The sequence below is a fragment of the Orcinus orca genome, chromosome 2 (assembly GCF_937001465.1).
Source record: "Orcinus orca chromosome 2, mOrcOrc1.1, whole genome shotgun sequence".
In the NCBI taxonomy this organism is placed as follows: domain Eukaryota; kingdom Metazoa; phylum Chordata; class Mammalia; order Artiodactyla; family Delphinidae; genus Orcinus; species Orcinus orca.
The window spans coordinates 115342471-115365655 of record NC_064560.1 but is presented as its reverse complement, the minus strand read 5'-3'; the positions used below and the strand labels follow the sequence as shown (position 1 = coordinate 115365655).

At 37.6% G+C, this 23185-nt stretch overlaps 1 protein-coding gene across 3 annotated transcripts in view; it reads right to left on the bottom strand.

Annotated features, from left to right (window-relative positions):
• TTBK2 (tau tubulin kinase 2) overlaps positions 1-23185 on the bottom strand; it is a 145141-nt gene that overhangs the window by 99315 nt on the left and 22641 nt on the right. For 2 of the 3 annotated variants that reach the window (XM_033435663.2, XM_004273940.3), the window contains exons 2-3: positions 11128-11263; positions 5236-5383 (exon numbers count right to left, since the gene is read on the bottom strand). In XM_033435663.2, coding sequence (XP_033291554.1) covers positions 5236-5383; positions 11128-11196 — 217 coding nt within the window. In that variant the 5' untranslated portion in view covers positions 11197-11263. Of the gene's footprint in view, positions 1-5235; positions 5384-11127; positions 11264-23185 lie in introns of those variants that run through there. The other variant, XM_033435665.2, reaches the window with a different exon arrangement.

Sequence of the window (23185 nt, the reverse complement as noted above, 5' to 3'; positions counted from 1 at the left end):
TAGAATAATTCCAATTCAGAAATTTGGAAGGAAAAAGAAAATAAGAAAAATCACCATTTTGCAACCCCTGTAGAAACAATGGATCAAGACAATGTACTCAGGACTTTCCTGGTGGCACAGTGATTAAGAATCCACCTGCCAAAGCAGGGGACACAGGTTTGATCCCTGGTCCGGGAAGATCCTACATGCCGCGGAGCAACTAAGCCCATGTGCCACAACTACTGAGCCTGAGCTCTAAAGCCTGCGAGCCGCAACCACTGAAGCCCGTGCACCTAGAGCCCGTGCTCCACAACGAGAGAAGCCACCGTAATGAGAAGCCCGCACACCGCAACAAAGAGTAGCCCCCAGTCTCCGCAACTAGAGAAAGCCCGCACGCAGCAATGGAGACCCAACGCAGCCAAAAATAAATAAATAAATAAATTTATTTTTTAAAAAAGCCTCTGGGTCTAACTACAAGTTCACAGGAAATGTGGAGGATAGAGGAACACATTAAACAACACTGCAAGGATGTGATCAATGAAATCCAGAATGTGAACTATTCTATCAAACTAAGAACTTCACTTCTCAACAAATAAATGGCAAGGCCAAAATTTAAAAGAAAAAAAAAGTAGGGGAGGGGGAACTCTTACATATTAAGAGAGACTTAAGAGAGATGTCAACCAAATGCAATGTCCCTACCATGTGACGTGAAACTTGATTTGAACAACTCAATGGTAAAAGGATATTTTTGAGATAGCGGGAGAAATTAAACACTGGCTGCTAGATTTTATATGGTACTGAGAAATAATTTCCTTAGGTGTTTTAGACTATAGTGTTTATGTTATTAATAAAGGAGTCCCCTAATGTAAATTATGGACTTTAGTTAATAATAATGTATCAATACTGGTTCACCAATTGTAACAAATGTACTACACTAATGCAAGATGTTATTAATAGAGAAAACTGTAGATGGGGTTTATTAATAGAGGAAACTGTAGAAACTGCTCATTTTTTCTGTAAACCTAAACCAGTTCCAAAAAGTAAAGTCTATTAATTAAAAAAAAGAAACACTGGAACATGGGCTTCCTCTCCAATGAGATTCTCCAATCCATTCTTAAAACTGGTCACCTGAAGAGTTTCCATAGTAATTTCACTTTCTCAATAATGCAGATTTCCCCAAATTTTCCTAATGTTTAACATAAGCTACTTCTCATATCATTTTTTTTTCTTGGTAGGGAATAAGTGACTAAGACTTTCTATATTCCAATAGATATAATTTAATGGATTCACAAAATCATCAACCATCAACAAAGCTCTTACAGGCAAAGTAATGTCTGTCAGTTTTTGATATGTTTCCAAAAACCCCTGCCCCAACCTCAACCCTACAGATTTCCTACTGGCCTGTAATTCATAACTCTGAAATAAAGACTATTTTCATTAAAAAATAAAAATGGAGACCTTATCTATTAGATAAAGACCCATACTGAAGTATTTACAGATGATATGATGCCTAGGATTTCTTTTGAAATACTTCAGCAAGCTGGGAAAAAATGTAGGATATAGATGCAACAAGTCTGGCCAAACACTGATACTTACCGAAGCTGAGTAACGGGTACATGAATGCTCATTATACAATTCTATTTTTATGTATATTTAAGATTTTTCATAATAAAAATTTAGGGGAGAAAAACAAATTTAAGATTTGCCTGTCTCACTGCAGGAGTCTAGACATGTATAAAATTTTGTTAAGATTGGAAAGGAAATCTATCTTTTTAAAAAGTATTGATGGGGCTTCCCTGGTGGCGCAGTGGTTGAGAGTCCGCCTGCCAATGCAGGGGACATGGGTTCGTGCCCCAGTCCGGGAAGACCCCACATGCCGTGGGGTGGCTGGGCCCGTGAGCCATGACCACTGAGCCTGCGCGTCCGGAGCCTGTGCTCCACAACGGGAGAGGCCACAAGTGAGAGGCCTGTGTACCGCAAAAAAAAAAAAAAAGTATTGATGGTAGGTACTGCAGAATTACTAGCGATCAGATTTGGAATCACAGGACAAAAGGGTTTTTTTTCCCTCTTTTACCAGCACTGCAAATAAAACTTATTTATTAAAATGAAAAAAAAAAAAAGAGTGGTACGGTGAGATAGAGTTCAAGAGACCATAAAAATGGAGAAGTAAAGATCGGTAGAATGTCCCTATAAAATATTTATTATGATGGGAGAGAAGAGAGAAAAAAGAATCTAACAGAGTAGGGAGGCAATAACGCTTTGCACAGTGTCAAAGCAAATAAATTGAAAACAAAGATTTGAAGATAGTATAGTCATAAACTGAGCGAAGAAACACAAATAAATGGTTATATAGAGATGTAGCTCTGAACAATGATATTAATAAAGGGAAAAGCTTAATAAGTTTTACAGTTCTATTTAATAAGGAAACTTCAGAGAATAACTGAGTATAGAAGTACTACCTAAGAGGCCTATAGACAAGTGGTCTAGTTGAGCAGTGACTAAAACATTCAGACTCATTTGTAAAACCCACGTATAATTCAGGAGTTTAGCTTGATTCAATAGAGAATTGTAGGATATACATCCAGAATATTTCAGAGAGCTTTGAAAAGAGAGTTATCTCCTATAGTAGCGTGGGGAAGGTCATTCAGAAGGAAAGATGAAAAAAAAAAAAAGAAGGAAAGATGAGGTAAAATGCTAAGGCCTTCGCACTTTAGGGCCAATGAGAAAGGAACATACTACTATGAGAGTCATGCACGAGCCGAGGAAATCTAGGATTGTTAAGTACAGGAAAGACTGGGAGAAAACTCAGAACTGAAGGAATCCAGGAAAAGACATTATGAGAATTTTGAATAGGGGGATTGATTTTTAAAAGAAACAAAACTTAGGGTTCAGGCTAAATTCATCATAAAAAAACAAAGAAACAGGGCTTCCCTGGTGGCGCAGTGGTTGAGAGTCCGCCTGCTGATGCAGGGGACACGGGTTCGTGTCCCGGTCCGGGAAGATCCCACAGGCCGCGGAGCAGCTGGGCCCGTGAGCCATGGCCGCTGAGCCTGTGCATCCGGAGCCTGTGCTCCACAACAGGAGAGGCCACAACAGTGAGAGGCCCGTGTACCGCAAAAAAAAAACAACAAAGAAACAAATCCTATACCAGTTATCAAAAATTGAACATCAACTTTAAACCAACCAATCCTATAAAGGGCTAGCCTCTGGTTATATACCTTTTCCTTGCACATTTAGTCTTTTTATTGGGGTCACTGAGTAAGAAAATCATTATGCCAACAGGCAGGCAGAAGCAAGCAGCTCAGCCCCATAAAAATGTTCTCAAAGTGTACAGATTCCAAAGCACCTTCAACAAAAAGAAATTGTGAGGCATAAGTATGCAGAAGGCACAGTCAGAAAGCCAAGAAAAGAAAGTCAAGGGCTGTCCATTGAAATACAGACCAAAAGATTAAAAATCTACTTATTTTGGAAAGTGAAGGGTCCTGAGGAATAGGATGTCACGTGGTAATAAGCAAGAAAGAAAAACATTTTAGGTAATAGTACGAAAGATAAAATAAGAAGGAAAGGACAGACTCAACATCCAAGGATCTCTAATTCACCCATTAAAAGGTACTAAACTGTTCTTCAAGCTTTATCACATACAATGCTAAGTAAACCATGGCCAAAATAGGCAGGAGAACTTACTGAAAGGGCTACAAAGCTATATCCTGCCTCATCTGGAAGCATCTCCTCAGGACCAAGTAGGAGAAAGACAGGTGAAGCAGCACCGTCCAAGCCAAGCTGATGTTGACATACCCTTTATGGACTTAGCTGAAAGTAAAACAGATCTCTTGGGATCCGTGCAAACCACGAAGAGGTAGCTCCAGCTGCACCTGTTTGTGGTCCCTATTTCGCTGAGCTGGAAACAGCTCGAAAGAAATAGGGAAAAAGCAGAAAAGGTGAGAAAAAGAGAACACCATCCTTTTCTCTATCCTTTCTTCTCCAGTCATCCATTTTTTCTAGTAGTGACAATGGGTGCTGATCTATCCACTGTCTTCCTGATTTCCCATGTTTTAGGAAAGCTAAGTTTAGGCTAAAAGTAACTATTAAACAGAACTATAATTTTATTAGCATCATGCTCTAATGAAATGAGCCAACTAGTAGAGAAACTCGGACAATGAGAAAGCTTAAGGCAAAGAGCAATGATTAAAAGAATAGATGTTGCCACAATACATAATACACATTTCACTAACTTATCAGAAACTTATTTACTAGAATTCCAGACATCATCACATCAGCGATTCACAAAGATAGCACATTCACCCTAGAGACTACACAGCCGTGAATTTGAGAGTCCTAAGCTACATAGCATTTTTTTTTTTAGTAAAAGGCGAAAGATTTATTCAATCTGAAGAGAAACCAGAGTATACACAGCATTTTGTCCTTGCTATTTCTACCAACTACAGTTCTTTCTACCAATTATAGCAACTTCCTTTGCTCTCTATGTTAGTACTAAATTCCTTTAGATGCTAATGAATGTCCCATAGCAATATCAAACCTTCTAGAGCTTAACAAGATCATTTAATGTGCTAATCACCACTATTTAATTTTGATTCAGATAAAACAGTTAAATATCAGTAATACCAGATTATGTCATAAACTGAAAATACAAAGATGAATCAAACTAGCCATGTATTCAGGGTTTTAATCACTTGATTGATGTCGGAAAAAAAGTTATTTATGCTTGTGGTAAAACAATAGGGATCCAAGTCATAAAATGGACCTCAAAAATGGTGGCAGGGCCAGAAAGAGTTATTCGATTAAACTGAAGCTAATGAAATCAACATATAACAAATACTATTATTTTTAATCCATCCTTCAGTGTGATTTGAAGGCAGCTTCCTTAATGGGATTAAAGCATGTTTAACATCCAAAAACATAAGTAGAAACAACTCAGAGGTATTCATGTTTGGCTATTTTTTTAAAAAGGCAAGTTTTACCATAACAGACATTATGAAAACACTTTCTAAAGCAGAATGTTTCAGGTTATTCACTCTCTCTCATCCTTGCTCACCATGAAAAGGAATTCCCAAAGTCCAATTACTCTAAGCAATCAGTATTTCTACAACTACTAGTGATAAAATTTCCATAAGAAAAACGTTCAGCATGTTTAAACCAAGCTGACACCAGAATATTCAATTGATAGAGAATGTAATTGAGGTTCACAAAGGTAACAATAAATTATAAACTGTTTGGTATATCATACAAGAAGCTTACCTTGTAGTTTTTTCAATACAGCAACTTCCATTTTCAGAACTTGTTTTGGTTGTTGAGCTGATTCCACCTTCAGTGCAACATTTTCCCTGGTAAGCATGTCCAAGGCATCGTAAATTTCTCCAAAGCCCCCACCCCCAATCTTCCTCAACTGCATGGGAAATAAAATAAGAACACACACACACAAAATTACTAGAAGATTCTAATTAGAAACTAATTCATCTCTTATATTTAGAAAATAATATATAATTTGCCTATCCCTATTTTATGATAAAAGATCTCAACATTGTTAACTAGGCATATGCCAAGAACAAAAACCTAGAAATAATATCAAAATCTTTTCTCACAGTTTTTTGTTTGTTTGTTTCTTTCTTTGTTTTGTGGTACATGGGCCTCTCACTGTTGTGGCCTCTCCCGTTGCGGAGCATAGGCTCTGGACGCGCAGGCTCAGCTGCCATGGCTCACGGGCCCAGCCACTTTGCGGCATGTGGGATCTTCCCGGACCGGGACATGAATCCGTGTCCCCTGCATTGACAGGCGGACTCTCAACCACTGCGCCACCAGGGAAGCCCTTCTCACAGTTTTGTCCACAAAAAGTACTCAATTTATTTCAGCCACAAACTATTTTAAAATCTGGCCTACAGCCAGCATCAGAAGTATCATAAAAGACTCAATATCTGAAAGCTTCACTTCCCACAAATACCCCTCAACAACCCTATTTATTCTAATTTTAAGGCAATCATTTGAAGACTTTTTAAATCCATAAAATCTTTCTGCCAACTGAAATCTTATCTGGAACCTGATTGAGATATGTATGTGGGGAGGTTGGAGAAGGGATAGGGGCAGCCAGAGCCCAGCCCTCTCAGCACCATTTACCCTCCTTTCTGAGGCACTGAACAGGCTCCACAGAACAGCTCCTGTTCTAAACTATCCCAGTGTTCACTATATATCCATACGCTCAAATAATAGTAAACTCTAATCAAATTAAATATTTTCATCAGGGAATTCCCTGGCAGTCCAGTGGTTGGGGGCTGGTGCTTTCATTGCCGTGGCCTGGGGTTCAATCCCTGGTTGGGGAACTAAGACCCTGCAAGCCACGTGGGACAGATAGATAGATAGATAGATAGATAGATAAATAAATACTTTCATCAAACACTTAATATTCTCCCTAATAAAATGTGTTAGCTTAACTGGGGAATATCGGGATCTTTGAGTATTAAAAGCAAGTTCTGTTAATTAACTACACTCCAATATAAAATAAAAAGTTTAAAAAAATAATAAAATAGGGCTTCCCTGGTGGCGTAGTGGTTGAGAGTCCGCCTGCCGATGCAGGGGACACGGGTTCGTGCCCCGGTCCGGGAGGATCCCACATGCCGCGGAGCGGCTGGGCCCGTGAGCCATGGCCGCTGAGCCTGTACGTCCGGAGCCTGTGCTCCGCAGCGGGAGAGGCCACAACAGTGAGAGGCCCGCGTACCGCAAAAGAAAAAACTAATAATAATAATAAAATAAAATAAAAGCAAGTTCTGAAGAGCTAGTGACACTGGAACTGTAGAGCTGTGAGAAACTGGGGTGGGAGGGGGGAGGTGATATACTTCAACCTAGATACAGCATGCCATTAGCCTTCTTCCATTTCCTAAAACTCAGTCTTCTCCTTAGCACGTTATCAAGCAGCCAGGATGTGATATAATGTAGGAAGTCATCACTGGAGGCACAGGGTCCTAAATCTTAACCACCCCAGAGGCCTCACCTCAAGTCCTACTTCTTTCCCCACACGGTCTGTACTGATTTCTGCATCTAGGTTGATTCCTTTATCTCTTCCAAATTTCTATAGGAATTATGTGCTTAATCATTTAATTAATCATTTTACTATAAATACCTCAGGTATGACCTGTATTAATACACTATACAGTGTTTCAACTCATACTGTTTAACTGTCCATTGTCAATGCCCTATCCCCCTACAATGAAACTAATCTTCTTCAAAGAGAGGGCCACTCCTTCTATTTTTTACTTCCCCCATAGCATTTGGCAAAGTGGTAAGTATATAATTATTGCTAAATAACTATTTACTGCTTTGTATACATGAGCCATAATCCTTCCTTATTCTGGTTTGGTGATGGGAAGAGATACCACGAGAAACTCTGATATGAGTTTGGGACTAAAAAAAGTTCCAGAACTTAATTTCAGTTAAATAAATTCTCTTTTTTGACCCCTGACTGGGACCCAATCATAATAATCTTATGATTATTTATATTTTGTCCATTAAACAAAGACTGTGTAACTCTAAAAAGTCATAAACAGTACTAAAGAGATATCTTTCTAATTATGGACTCTGATGCGAGTTGGCTTCATGTTTTTACCTCACAAAGAACCTTACCAAACAACAGAAGAAAAATTCTAACCTGAAATAAATGATTTTGCTCCTTGGTCTATTCATATAAAATAATTTGAACAATAATAGAGCATGAATTTTTTTTTTATTGAGCTTAACAAAACCCTAAGACATCACCAATGTTTATACGGCAAAGAGACAGAGGTAATTTAGTACGATGGTGATATGCAGACTAGGGAAAGAATAGAGGTAAGACTGTGGCAGACTGTATTTCCTAAAGATGGCCACAAAATAGTGCCCATCCTTTTTGCTCTTCTGTGACTCCGCCACTCCCCCATCAAGAGGCACAGTCCATTTCCCCACCCTCTTAAACCTGCGTGGATCTTGTGACTACTTTAACCAACACTCTCAAGAGCCAGCCACCATGTAAAAAGTGTGTCCATCCTGAGAAGCCATAGCCCTGTAGAGAGGTCCTAGAAAATGGGCCACCAGTTTGGCGGTAAGGGAACTAAGGACCCCAGGCACCAAAGAAGCCATCTGGAAGTGGACCTTCCAATCCCCAAACCTGCTAGTGCCACATGGCTATGAGACAAACCACCCAGGCAAATTCTTCTTAAATTCCTAATCCACAAGACTGTGAGCAAAATAAATGACTGTTTTAAGCCTCTAAGTTTTGATGCAGTTGTTATATAACAGTAGATAACCAAAACACCATCGTTAACAATGAGCCTGTGATATTTTACTAAAAATGCCACTATGACTCTCAAATTTGGGGGACATGCTCCATACATTTATTAGCTCTCATTATCAGGACAAAGCAACTATGCCAGACGTAGCTTCATTTGTCACCTTTTGATATGTCTACTGAAGAAAGCCAAACTTCACCACAGCACTTAACACAAAGCTCCCACCAAAGAAACACTCGTGCCTGACTTACATTAAAGATTACCAATTGCTGGAATCTCCCTGCACCAGTCCATGATGATGAAAAGGTTCTTTTCTTATATTTACTCAAGTAAAATTTCAAAGCCTACTGATTTGCCTAATCAGTAAAACACTGTACCACAGAAACAAAATTTTTATTTCTAAAAGAAGAATCTTCTTTTTCCAATCTGTTGATAGACTAAGGAAACTATTAAATAGCTTTGCTAAACCTGCTAATGGAAAAAAACTTTGGTTACCAAAGACTGGATAGCCATAAAATATATTTAAATATATCTAAAACAAAAATAGCTTCTTTCATAGGAGGAAAGATGGCAGATTCCAAGTCTAGGGCAAGGAAGCCATCAAAAGACTATTAGGATCGTGTTAAAAGCACTCAGGAGACAACCTGAAGAATGTCCCCTTAGTCAAATGAGACAATTTGCTCATCAATAAGAATGATAACTAGAATCAATAAAAATGATAACTAATGTGGACTGAAACACATTAAATATGCTTAAATCCATGAATTCTTAATTATATTTTTAAAAATTTCATTGGTCACTTTTATTTATTCATTTATTTATTTGCGGTACGCGGGCCTCTCACTGTTGTGGCCTCTCCCGTTGCGGAGCACAGACTCTGGATGCGCAGGCTCAGCGGCCATGGCTCACGGGCCCAGCCGCTCCGCGGCATGTGGGATCTTCCCGGACCGGGGCACGAACCCATGTCCCCTGCATCGGCAGGTGGACTCTCAACCACTGCACCACCAGGGAAGCCCTCATTGGTCACTTTTAGAAGATGCTAGGGAACCAATTCATTATTTTGAAAACTGGTGAATTAAGAAAAGAATCAAGCATTTATCCTGTATTCCTATTCAAATTGTATCTCAGGGTAGTCAGATAGTTAATGATAGGAAATTTCTCTTCATAGATGTACTTCAACTAATAAATGAAGGAATGATAGACTATCACCAGTCTGCAATCCCTAATGAATTAACAGACCTAGACAATGATGATCAATAGTGCTAACATCACAAAAAATGATGGGCAATAGGACATTATATGCCTCCCACCCAAAGTTCACAATACCCTTTATGAAAAAAGAAATGCCCCTACTTCAGTAAACAAACCTGAGGTCAGATCCATTAAGCCTCTCTAAATAACTAACTGTTTACATAAAATACATGGGACAGAGAAACATGTTAACACCACATGGAAGCAATAGAAAAAATCCAAACTGTGCAAAATTCTACAGGCAAATAACCTAGTTTCATTAATAAATAAACTGTAAGGAAAAAAAGAGAGATGAAAAGGAACCTAGAAATTAAACGAAACTTAAGTGATGTAAACCAACTGCAATATCCAGACTTTACTTGGATTTGGTTGATTCAACTGTTAAAAATAATTTACAAAACAATTAGGAAAATGTGAAAGTTGGAAGGATACCTAATGATATTAAGAAATTATTGCTTTTCTAGAAGTGATAATGATATTATGATTATATTTTAAGAAGAAGTCTATCTTTTAGAGATATATACTGAAGTGCATAGAGAGAAATGCTAAGGTAAAATATTTGCTTCAAAATATTCTGGGAGGGCTTCCCTGGTGGCGCAGTGGTTGAGAGTCCGCCTGCGGATGCAGGGGACACGGGTTCGTGCCCCGGTCTGGGAAGATCCCATATGCCACAGAGCAGCTGGGCCCGTGAGCCATGGCCGCTGAGCCTGCGCGTCCGGAGCCTGTGCTCCACAACGGGAGAGGCCACAACAGTGAGAGGCCCGCGCACCACAAAAAAAAAAAAAAAAAAAAAAATATTCTGGGAGAGAGGTTAAAGAGATGAAACAAGATTGACCATCAGTCTATAACTGTTTAAGCTGGGGCATGGGTACCCGGAGGTTCTTTATAACAGTCTCACTATTTTAATGTATACTTACAATTTTCCTTAATAAAATGTTAAAAAATAAAAAAGGGCAGTTCACTGTACTGTATTTTTTTTTCAACTGTTCTTTCCCTAAGTATACTTTTATTTACCTTACTCAATAGTAGCTATCAGAGGACTTCCCTGGTGGTGCAGTGGTTAAGAATCCACCTGCCAGTGCAGGGGACACGGGTTTGACCCCTGGTCCGGGAAGATCCCACAAGCTGTGGAGCAACTAAGCCCATGCGCCACAACTACTGAGCCGGCACTCTATAGCCTGAGATCCACGTCTACTGAGCCCGTGTGCCACAACTACTGAAGCCCGCGCACCTAGAGCCCATGCTCTGCAACAAGACAAGCCACCGCAATGAGAAGCCCGTGCAGCGCAACGAAGAGTAGCTCCCACTCGCCGCAACTAGAGAAAGCCCTCCTGCGGCAACAAAGACCCAACACAGCCAAAAATAAATAAATGAATAAATAAATTTTTAAAAAAATAGTAGCTATCAGAGTTTAGGAAAATTTACTCCTATAAGCAGCAAGAATAAGAATTAGGGCATAAACAGAACCTAATCATAGGAAAAGAACCAAAAATAACTGCTTTAGGCATATAAGCAATATATGTATTATTTCCTAATGAAATGGTTTTATCAAGATACCAAAAGTTACCCGCTCATATGTATGCAGCCCCTCCACCCCCACCCCTCTCTCTCCCTGATGTATACTCACTACTTTCCATCTTTCTTTGACCAGGATTCCAACACTGAGGATATCTGGCTGCTCGCCTCCTCCACTCATTGCAATTCACTGATGTGATAGAATGGCTACACAGGCATCCAGCTCCCAAGGGTGGTTTCCATTTAACCTGAAACAAAAGAAACACAGCAGCATATCAGGACTAACTAATTAACATAAACATTCCAGCACCAAGTAACACTACTAATCCTATACATTAATTAGGTTGCTTTGCTGGAAAGAGGGGAAAACCCCCACAAACTCAGTTCTAAAATCTGTTTAGTACATGTAAAAAAAAAGTACTTATCTTTCCATTACAGATGTCCAGTGAAATAGCCACACATTAAAGAAGCATTATATTATAACACAAATATAATTTACAATAACTGAGATTGCTAGACCTCAGGACAAGCATGGTGTCAATGGCAGTTGACACAGACTACTATCCTTAGTCCAACACACTGCTAAGAAAAAAAAAATCGTATCTAATTTACAACAGCTTACAGTTTAATAGGTTGCAACTAAGAGCTTAACATCACCAGAGCTAATATAATTTTAATGTTACAAAATGCATTTAAAGTGCATAGGAAATAAACATGAGCCACAGAAAAGGTCTGTTGATCAAACCCAATACAATGATATTGTAAGAAAAAAGGATAACAACATGAACAACATATCTGTAGAAAATGAAGATACTGCAGAAAAATATGGCCTAAAGGAGATAATGCTGTAACCTAATTACAGAACAAACTAAAGGAAAGTAAGAAAAAGAAGCTTTAAAAGAACATAAATCATAATTAGAAAACCTTATAAATGAGAGAGCTAGGCAACAGAAAGACATAAAAAGAAATCTGAGCAAATTCAGAAAAGGAACAGAAATTAAAGGAAAAGAAATGAAGATTCAAGTAGAAGAGACATGAGCGAAAACAACATAAAATTAAGGGAGAAAAAATAAAGGGAAAAATGAAAAAAATTAAAAAGAAATTTAGAAATTAGAAGTGATAAAAGACAAAGTAAATATAAAATACATATTATAAAAGGCTGCCAATAAAAACCCCAAAGCTATGAGATGGAACAAATATTAGCCACTATAATTCAAGAAAATAATTTCTGGAAATTAAAAAAGGACTAAACCTGCAGGTTGAAATGGTATACTACATATCTGGGAAAACAACTCAGAAGAAGGTTAATGCCAAAACACAGTCTAGTAAAGCTACTGAATTTTAAAGGGAAAAAAATTTCACTGGACGTATGTGCAGAAAAGTCCAAATTATACATAAGGGGAAAAAAAATCAGAATGGGAACAGACATTGGCACAAACAGCTTACTGCATATTTAAGTATCCAGGGAAATGTGAGCCAAGCGTGTTCTATCAAGCCAAAGTAACCTTCAAGGCTAAAGGAAACAGTTATGAACACACAGAACTCAAAGAATATTGTTCCCAAGAAATGCCCCTAGGAATCAACTACGTAACAAGTATCAGACAATCAAATTATGATAGAAAATTTGGCATGAGGATTGGCCTGAAAAGGCTTAAAAGCAATGATAACTCAGTAGCAATGAGAACCCCTGCCTCCAGATTGTGAAGTCTAAACATCATATGCCACTAAAAGAAATAAGAGCTCCTTGAAGAAATGGCTTATTCCTGGTCTGGCACAGGAAATTATGCACAATGAACTTGGGGCATCTTGTCAAATCAGAAAGCAAAAATGTTAACAGTACTACTACTAACATGCCAAAAGGAATTCAGAGATAAGTGAAAGAATTCTCATTTGCCAAGGATGAAACAATTCGAGCTGATACAAGAATGGTGACTGCAGTGATTGAAAAACATCAAAAACATAAACGGACTTCCCTGGTGGTGCAGTGGTTAAGAATCCACCTGCCAAAGAAGGGGACACGGGTTCAAGCCCTGGCCTGGGAAGATCCCACATGCCATGGAGCAACTAAGCCCATGCGCCACAACTACTGAGCCTGCGCTCTAGAGCCCACAAGACACAACTACTGAGCCCGCGTGCCATAACTACTGAAGCCTGTGCACCTAGAGCCTGTGCTCCGCAACAAGAGAGCCCGTGCTCCACAACAAGAGAGTCCACTGCACTGAGAAGGCCATGCGCTGCAATGAAGAGTAGCCCCCGCTCGCCGCAACTAGACAAAGCCCACGCACAGCAATGAAGACCCAACGCAGCCAAAAATAAATAAATAAAAATAAATTTATAAAAAATAAATTAATTTAAAAAATAAACACTCATGAGTTCATAATGACACTCAAAAAAGAAAAAAGAATTTTGGAGGTTGCTAAGGCACAACTCATTATTCTGAAAATTGTCAAATAAATAGAAAGAATCAAGCATTTATCCTGCCTTTCTGACATGAACAGTATTTCGGGGAAATCAAAGAGATGATGAAGGCAATTTTTTCCTTAGAGAATAGTCACAGCTAATAAGTGCAGAAGAAATTATAGAATTAGAAAATCACCATTTTCCAATCCCTGGTTAAATAATGAATCTAGGCAATGACCATCAATAGCTGCTAAAACCATAAGGTAAAAAGTGGATGGAGAACTTTAATATGGAAGGATCAAGTTGAACTCAATGATCAACGTTAACATCACTAAAAGGTAGAACAATGAAACATGAAGTGCTTCCTGACAGATGCAACAAAATCTTCTCAGTACCACCTATGAAGTCTCTTGCCTTAAAACAAACAAAACACCTCTAAATCTAATCAAGCTTCTAGATTTAATTATATGTTTATAAAAATAAGGGGGATCAAAGTACATGTTAAATGACAACATGAAGATACAATGAGCTAAATCCGTGATTATGGAGATCCTAAAGAACAAAATGACCCATATAAATGACAAAATGACCCAAGACAAATGGCATGTAAAATAAAAAAGCTTTACACTGCACATTATAAGAAACAAGATATGTATCAACCTAAGGCAGCAACTAGCAATCAGATAAAATTAAGCAAGTACTGGGTAAGGCATAATTGGTAATTTTGTAGGGTGTAATAATAGTAGTGTAGTTATGTTTATAAAGTCTTTCTCTGTAAGAGATACATAAACTACTAATGTACAAAGTGATAAAAGGTCTTAGATTTGCCTTAAAGCACTCTAAGGGGAAAAAGAGTTATTGTTTTGGGGGTAGAAGATCAAATGAGGTAAGAATGACAGAATTTTTATAATTTTTGTATGATGGGTATATGTAAATCCATTATACTGTTTCTAGGCATAACTGCAATATTCTACAGTAAAAGTAAAAAACAAGAGATGCATAGATTAAAAAGATCTAGAGTTTGTTTTAACAAATGGGGCTGGGACAAGTAAATATCCACATGCAAAAGAATGAATTTGTACCCCTACCTAACATCATACACAAAAATTAACTCAAAATGGATCAAAGACCTAAATGTAAAAGCTAAAACTATAAAAGTCTTAAAAGAAATCACAGTCATAAATCTTCACTGACCTTGGATTAAGCAATGATTTCTTAGGTATGACACCTAAAGCACAGCAAACCAAAGAAAATGATAAATTGGACTCTGTCAAAATTTTTAAAATTTTATATGCTAAAAGACAACCTATGAAATTGGGGAAAATAATTGCAAACTATATATCTGATACGTGGTTAATACCCAGAACAGATAAAGAATAATTCAACAAAACAAAAATCAAATAATTCAATTTAAAAATGGGCAAACAGCCTGAATAAACAGTCCTCCAAAGAAGATATACAAATAGCCAAAAAGCACATGAAAAAAATGCTCAAAATCTAGAGAACGACAAATCAAAACCATCTGAAAAATCACCTCATACCCACTAGGATGGCTACTATTAAAAGAAGAAAATAATAAGTGCTGACAAGGATGTGGAGAAACTGGAACTCTTGTACACTGTGCATGGGGATATAAAATGATGCAGTCACTATGAAAAACAGTATGGCAGTTGCTAAAAAAATTAAACAATCAATTGCCATATGATTCAGCAATTCCACTTCTGGGTATATACCCTCAAAAACTGAAAGCAAGAACTCAGACAAATATATTTGTACACTCAAGACCACAGCAGCGTTCTTCACAATAGCCAAAAGGTGGAAGCAGCCCACACGTCCATCTGCAGTTGAACAGATAAAGAAAATGTGGAATATACACACAATGGAATATTATTCAGCCTTTAAAAAGGAAATCCCATCACGTGCTACAACATGAATGAACCTGGCTGAGTGATAAAGCCAGTCACAAAATGACAAATACTCTTTATGATTCTATTTATATGAGCTATCCAGAGCAGTCAAAATCATGGAAAGAGAAAGAAGAATTGTGGTTACTAGAGGCAGGAGGGGGGAGGGGGAAGGGGGCATTGTTTTTCAATTGGTATAGAATTTTAGTTTTGCAAGATGAAAAAGTTCTAGAAATCTGTTTTGAAACAATGTGAATATACTTAACACTACTGACTGTATACTTAAAAATGATTAAGATGGTAAATTTTATGTTATGTGTTCTTTATCACAGTAAAAAAAAAAAAAAAGTATGGGCCCCATGGAGGAGAATATGGTAATATTCAGCATAATAAAATAATTTATATTTAAACTCTAATCCAGCAATTCCACTTCAAGGAACCTATTCCAAAGGTACAATGGCAAAAACATGTGAAATGACTTCTTCACAAGCCTTTTCACTATAACATTATTTATAATTACAAAAGGCTAGGGAAAAAACTAACAGTCACTCAATAGGGGATTGGTTGAACGTAAAATGATTCACTTATGTAACGGAGTACTAGTCCAGGAATTAGAGATATATTGACACAGAGTGATTTTCAGGATATATTGTTAAGTGAAAAAAAATAAGATGCAGTGACGTGTTTAAAGCATACTACTTTTCTGTAAAAGGAAGGTAAATGTTAAGTATATTAACATATTTGCTTTTATTATTTTAAAAAAAGGAAAAGCCAAAAAGTGATGAAAACGATAGCAGAGATCAATAAATTTTTTTCAGTAAAGGGCCAAATAATAAATATTTCAGTCTTTATAAGCTATATAATCTCTGTCATGGCTACTCAGCTCTGCCATTTTAAAATAAAAGAAGACATAGACAATACATAAACAAAAGAGTATGTGTTCCAACAAAAATTTACTTACAAAAAGAGATGGGTGGCCAAATTTGGCCTGCAGACTATTGCTTGCCAACCTTTGCCCAAAAGAAAGGAGAAAACAGGATGGAGGGGATAAGGATAAAAGTCAGACTTCTAAGAATATATCTTGTGATATAGTTTTCATTTTGGAACAAAAATCATTGTTTTACATACAAGAAAAAAAACTCCTAGGGCTTCCCTGGTGGCGCAGTGGTTGAGAGTCCGCCTGTCGATGCAGGGGATGCAGGTTCGTGCCCCAGTCCGGGAAGATCCCACATGCCGCGGAGCTGCTAGGCCCGTGAGCCATGGCCGCTGAGCCTGCGCATCCGGAGCCTGTGCTCCGCAACGGGAGAGGCCACAACAGTGAGAGGCCTGCGTACCGCAAAAAACAAAACAAAACAAAACAAAACAAAACAAAACAAAAAACTCCTATACTCCAAATTCAGGAAAGGACCATAGCAACAAAGTAATCATCAGAACTAGCTTCAAACTCATCCCAGTCTATCAATGACAGCTTCATATTAGCGACCACACTTCAGAAAGTCAACCAGTCAGTAACAGCCACAGTCCATAGCCACATCTGTTTATCAAAAATTCAACCACTTCCTAAACACTCCCACTTCACCAATCCCTGAACTCTAAGCTTCACAACTCTCCCCTGAATGGAGACCAATAAATTTAGCGTTTTGTTGACACTGAGTGGTGACCTCTTCCTTCAAGACAATTAAAAGACAAAATAAATTTAAAAAAAGATACTAAAAATGAAAGGAGTACAATCTCTAAAAATCTAAAACAAACTGAAACCAAGAACCCACTGCATACCAAGTATGTGACATTATCACACAGAAAATAATTCAAGTGGCTTTAAAATACAGTATTTTGATTGTATACCCCTAGTGGGATATAGCTTAAGGAATAAAAGAACAACAAAGAAATCTTAAAACGTCATTTAGTAGTTTTGTCATTAGAAATAATATCAATTCTGTTATTTAAAAACTATTATAGGTATACTGCAAGACACAGCAAATAAGTGATTATATTAAATCACTAAGAGTCAACATTTTCAGTATAAAGAGATACAAATATAAAAGTCAAAGAGGTCAAGTAAAAATCCTGAAATCTGACATTGAAGAAAACATGAAAAAAATATGATCTTTATTTAAACACGTATTTCACAAGCCTAACCATCGAGAAGTCCTAGAAGCAATGCAGCCCAATAGATTAAGCATCTCTAGTATCCAAACTGAAAGTTCCAAATACCATTTCCCTCAAAAAAAGAACAAAAGCTCCTTGGAAAAATGGCTATTTCTAAAACTGGGGCAGGAAATATAAAAGATGAGCCTAGAATCTTGCTGTGCTTGAAAGCAGGGAATATACCAAAGACTTGGGACAGATCCAGGGTTTATGGGGCCTGGAATTTATATTAAGTGAGGGCCCTATCTTAAAAATCTTACTTTTGCAAATTTTACATATGACCAATTACTAAAACTTTGCTCCCAAAGCTTTGAAAGAAGCCAATGGAAATAAAGAACCCTGAAGTTTAAGCTTCATTATCCTCATGGTGAATCCAACTTTGTTCAAGAATGGAGTCAAGTCAAAAGGACATAGGAGCTAAGTGGAACGGGCTCACAATGGTTTGAAGTGAGAAAATTGACATCTAAAGAATAATGAGGGAGTTCCCAGGTGGTCTAGTGGTTAGGATTCGGCACTTTCACTGCCGTGGCCCAGGTTCAATCCCTGGTCAGGGAACTGAGATCTGGTAAGCCATGAGTCATGGCCAAAATTAAAAATAAATAAATAAGGAAATTAAAATAAAAGGATAATGACTGCAATAACTGAAACACATGAAATATATAATAACCCATAAATTCATAATGATATTCAAAAACAATTCAGTAGACACTACAAACAATTGCTAGTGTACTAATTCATTATTCTGAATATAAATAAAAGGAAAATAAATCAAGCATTTACCCTGCCTTTCCTGTAGTATTAACTGTATTTCAAAGAAACCAAATAGTTGATAGTCACAGAATTAAAAATTCACCATTCTGCAACACCTAATGAAATAATGTAGGCAGTGGTTATGAATGGCTGCCAAAACTCTTAGGTGAAAGGTTGATTTAGAACTTAATAATGAATGAATGAAACCGGTAATACTTACACTTACAGATTACATTTAGCATCACTAAAAGATATGACATTGAACAGCATACCACTAACTTTGAGAACTGAACTAAGGCTTAGACTCACTGTCCAGGTGCCAGACTTACCACCACTGGTATACATCTGGGACAGATCTGAGTATTATTTCAAAGGCTTTAAAAACCGAACTAATATTAAAAACAAAATACCTGGAAGGCTACTTAGAATGTGCAACCTCAACACAACTAGGTGGTCAAATTTTTAAAATATCAACATTCTCTGCAGAATTTAAATAAGACTCAAGTCTCATAATTTTTTAAATAACAAGGACACAATCCAAAACTACCAAATATACAAAGAACCAGGAAAATCTCAACTTACATGTGAAAGGACAAATCAGCAGATGTAAATGCCAAGATGACAGAGATCTGGGACTTATCAAAGACATTAAAGCAGCTACTATAAAAATGCTCCAAGAAGTGAAGGAATAAATAGAAAGATATATAAAGTCCTAGAAATGAACAGAAAGATAAAGTCTCAGTAAAGATATAGAAGACATAAACAACAATTTTAGAAGGGAAAAATACAATAACAGAAAATTTTAAATGTTACTAGAGTCAACAGAAGAATGGAAGTGTCAGAAGAGTCAGTAAACTTGAAGATAAATATACAGAAATTAAAAAAACAGAAAATAATTTTATAAATGAACACAGACCCCAGGGACCAGCAGGACAATATCAAAAATTCTAACATTCAACTCATCACAGTCATGTCAAGAGAGGAAAAAGTGTAGGGCAGGAAAAATATTTTTAAAATAATGGCTAAAACATCTCAAGTTTTGCAAAAGACATAAAACAATTGATTGAAGAACCTTAATTAACAGGACATGCACAAAAAAAATCCATTCACAAACACATCATAACCAAACTGTTGAAAATTAAACACAAAGAAAAACTCTTAAAAACAGCCAGAGAAAAATGATACATTACTTACTGGGGACAATAATTCAATTGACTGTGACTTTCTCATTATAAACCATGGAGGTCAGCAAGAAACAGAAAAACATTTTTAAAGTACTGAAAGTAAAGCACTGTCAACCAGAATTCTGTACCCAGAGAAAACATCCTTGAGGGATAAGGACAATCTCAGAGAAAAGAAAATTATGTATTGTAAGCAGAGCTGCTGTATGGTAAATTACCAAAGAAATTTCTTCTGAGAAAAAGGAAATTATAACAGAGGGAAACTTGGAATAACAGGAATGAATGAAGAACAACAGAAATCTAGGTAAACATAATAGACTAACCTCCTCTTGACTTTTTCAAAATATGCTTGCAAGTTAAGAGCAAAAATTATAACACTATCTGAAAGGATTTCCAATGTATATAGATATAACTCATAAGATAACTACAAAAAAAAGCTAGAATGGTAAAGAGACCTATATGATGGTTATTAGGCTTTTGCATTCTACCTGAAGTGGTGATATAATAATTCTAGTAGACTGTGAAAAATTAAGTAGGTATATTGTAAACACGAGAGCAACCATTCAAAAAAAACTATACAGGGACTTCTCTGGTGGTCCACTGGTTAAGACTCCGCACTCCCAATGCAGGGGGCCCAGGTTCAATCCCTCGTCAGGGAACTAGATCTCACATGCCCCAACTAAAGATCCCGCTTGCCACAACGAAGAACCAGCATGACACAATGAAGATCCTACGGCTGCAACTAAGACCGAACACAGCCAAACAAATAAATAATTCTTTAAAAAACTATACAAAAAAGATATAATAAAAAGCAAAAAACAGGAAATAAAGTGGAATACCAAGACATGTTAAGATAATCCAAAAGAAGCTAAGAAAGGAGAAACAGGAGAACAAAAACAGAGCGCATCAACATAAAACAAATAATAAAATGGTTGGCCTAAATCCAAATATATCTGTAATCACTTTAAATATAAATGGCCTAAACACACCACTGAAAGAGAGAGATCATGAAGATGAGTTATGCTTTCTATAAGAAACTCACTTCAAAAATAATGGGATACGTAGGTTAAAAACAAAGGTATGCTCACTTCTGCACCAGTTCTCTTTACCCTCCTAAACAGTTCAATCCTAACACATAAGCATGCATCACCAAAATGTTGGTGACATTTTTGTAGCCTGGCAGAATAGATTAATTTACAGATATTTCACTTCAAAGCATACTGAATGTGACTTCATATTAAGGCAGCATTAGGTACAACATGGTAATACATCATTAACTTTATTTTTTAAATATTTTTAAAACATCTTTATTGGAGTGTAATTGCTTTACAATGGTGTGTTAGTTTCTGCTTTATAACAAAGTGAATCAGCTATACATATACATATATCCCCATATCTCCTCCTTCTTGTGTCTCCCTCCCACCCTCCCTATCCCACCCCTCTAGGTGGTTACAAAGCACCAAGCTTATCTCCCTGTGCTACGCGGCTGCTTCCCACTACCTATCTATTTTACATTTGGTAGTGTATATATGTCCATGCCACTCTCTCACTTCGCCCCAGCTTACCCTTCCAACTCCCTGTGTCCTCAAGTCCATTCGCTACATCTGTGTCTTTATTCCTTTCCTGCCCCTAGGTTCTTCAGAACCCTTCTTTTTTTTTTTTTTAGGTACCATATATATGTATTAGCACGTGGTATTTGTTTTTCTTTCTGATTCACTTCACTCTGTATGACACACACTAGGTTCATCCACCTCACTACAAATAACTCAATTTTGTTTCTTTATATACATCATTAACTTTAAACTCTTATTAAAAAGTAATTTACCAAAAAAAAAAAAAAAAAAAGTAATTTACCAGTTTCCAGAATTTCCAGTACAGGACCTCCTGAACAGAGAGCCGTTGTTCAAATATAATTCAGTGTGAGTGACAAAGTAGAATTTAGAAGTAAGGATGTCTATTTCATATTCAACTGTTTATTAAATCTTTAAATTCTTGTCTGTCAGTCTACATTGTTTTTTATTATTATACTTCAGTTTCTTTGAGAACTTCTGAGTTTCATGTGTTTTGCTTTTATTATATAAATATCATTATAAATAAACTTATTCATGAATTTAAAAAGCAAAGGAATAGGAAAAGATATACCACATAAAGCTGGAGTACCTATACAAATCTTCCTCGATTTCTGATGGATGGGGTTACACCTCATCATTAAGTTGAAAATATCTAAGCTGAAAATGCATTTAAAACACCTGATGTACCACTGGAACCAAGATGGCGGAGTAGAAGAACATGCTCTCACTCCCTCTTGTGAGAACATCAGAATCACAACTAGCTGCTGGACAATCATCGACAGGAAGACACTGGAACTAACCAAAAAGATACCCCACATCCAAAGACAAAGGAGAAGCCACAATGAGACGGTAGGAGGGGCACAATCACACCGAAATCAAATCCCATAACTGCTGGGTGAGTGACTCACAGACTGGAAAACACTTATACCACAGAAGTCCACCCACTGGAGTGAAGGTTCTGAGCCCCACGTCAGGCTTCCCAACCTGGGGGTCTGGCAATGGGAGAAGGAATTCCTAGAGAATCAGACTTTGAAGGATAGTGGGATTTGATTGCAGGACTTCGACAGGACTAGGGGAAACAGACTTCAGTCTTGGAGGGCACCCACAAAGTAGTGTGTGCACTGGGACCCAGGGGAAGGAGCAGTGACCCCATAGGAGACCGAACCAGACCTACCTGCTAGTGTTGGGGGGTCTCCTGCAGAGGCGGGGGGTGGCTGTGGCTCACCATGGGGACAAGAACACTGGCAGCAAAGTTCTAGTAAGTACTCCTTGGCATGAGCCCTAACAGAGTCTGCCATTAGCCCCACCAAAGAGCCCAGGTAGGCTCCAGGGTTGGGTTGCCTCAGGGCAAACAACCAAGAGGGAGGGAACCCAGCCCCACCCAACAACAGTCAAGCAGATTAAAGTTTTACTAAGCTCTGCCCACCAGAGCAACACCCAGCTCTACCAACCACCAGTCCCTCCCATCAGGAAACCTGCACAAGCCTCTTAGATAGCCTCATCCACCAGAGGGCAGACAGCAGAAGCAAGAAGAATACAATCCTGCAGCCTGTGGAACAAAAACCACATTCACAGAAAGATACACAAGATGAAAAGGCAGAGGGCTATGTACCAGATGAAGGAACAAGATAAAATCCCAGAAAAACAACTAAATGAAGTGGAGATAGGCAACCTTCCAGAAAAAGAATTCAGAATAATGATAGTGAAGAGGATCCAGGACCTTGGAAAAAGAATGGAGGCAAAGATCAAGAAGATGTAAGAAAAGTTTAACAAAGACCTGGAAGAATTAAAGAACAAACAAACAGAGATGAACAAATACAATAACTGAAATGAAAACTACACTAGAAGAAATCAATAGCAGAATAACTGAGGCAGAAGAACGGATAAGTGACCTGGAACACAGAGTGGTGGAATTCACTGCTGCAGAACAGAATAAAGAAAAAAGAATGAAAAGAAATGAAGACAGCCTAAGAGACCCCTGGGACAACATTAAATGCAACAACGTTCGAATTATAGGGGTCCCAGAAGGAGAAGAGAGAGAGAAAGGACCAGAGAAAATACTTGAAGAGATTATAGTCGAAAATGTCCCTAACATGGGAAAGGAAATAGCCACCCAAGTCCAGGAAGAGCAGCGAGTCCCATACAGGATAAACCCAAGGAGAAACACGCCAAGACACATAGTAATCAAATTGGCAAAAATTAAAGACAAAGAAAAA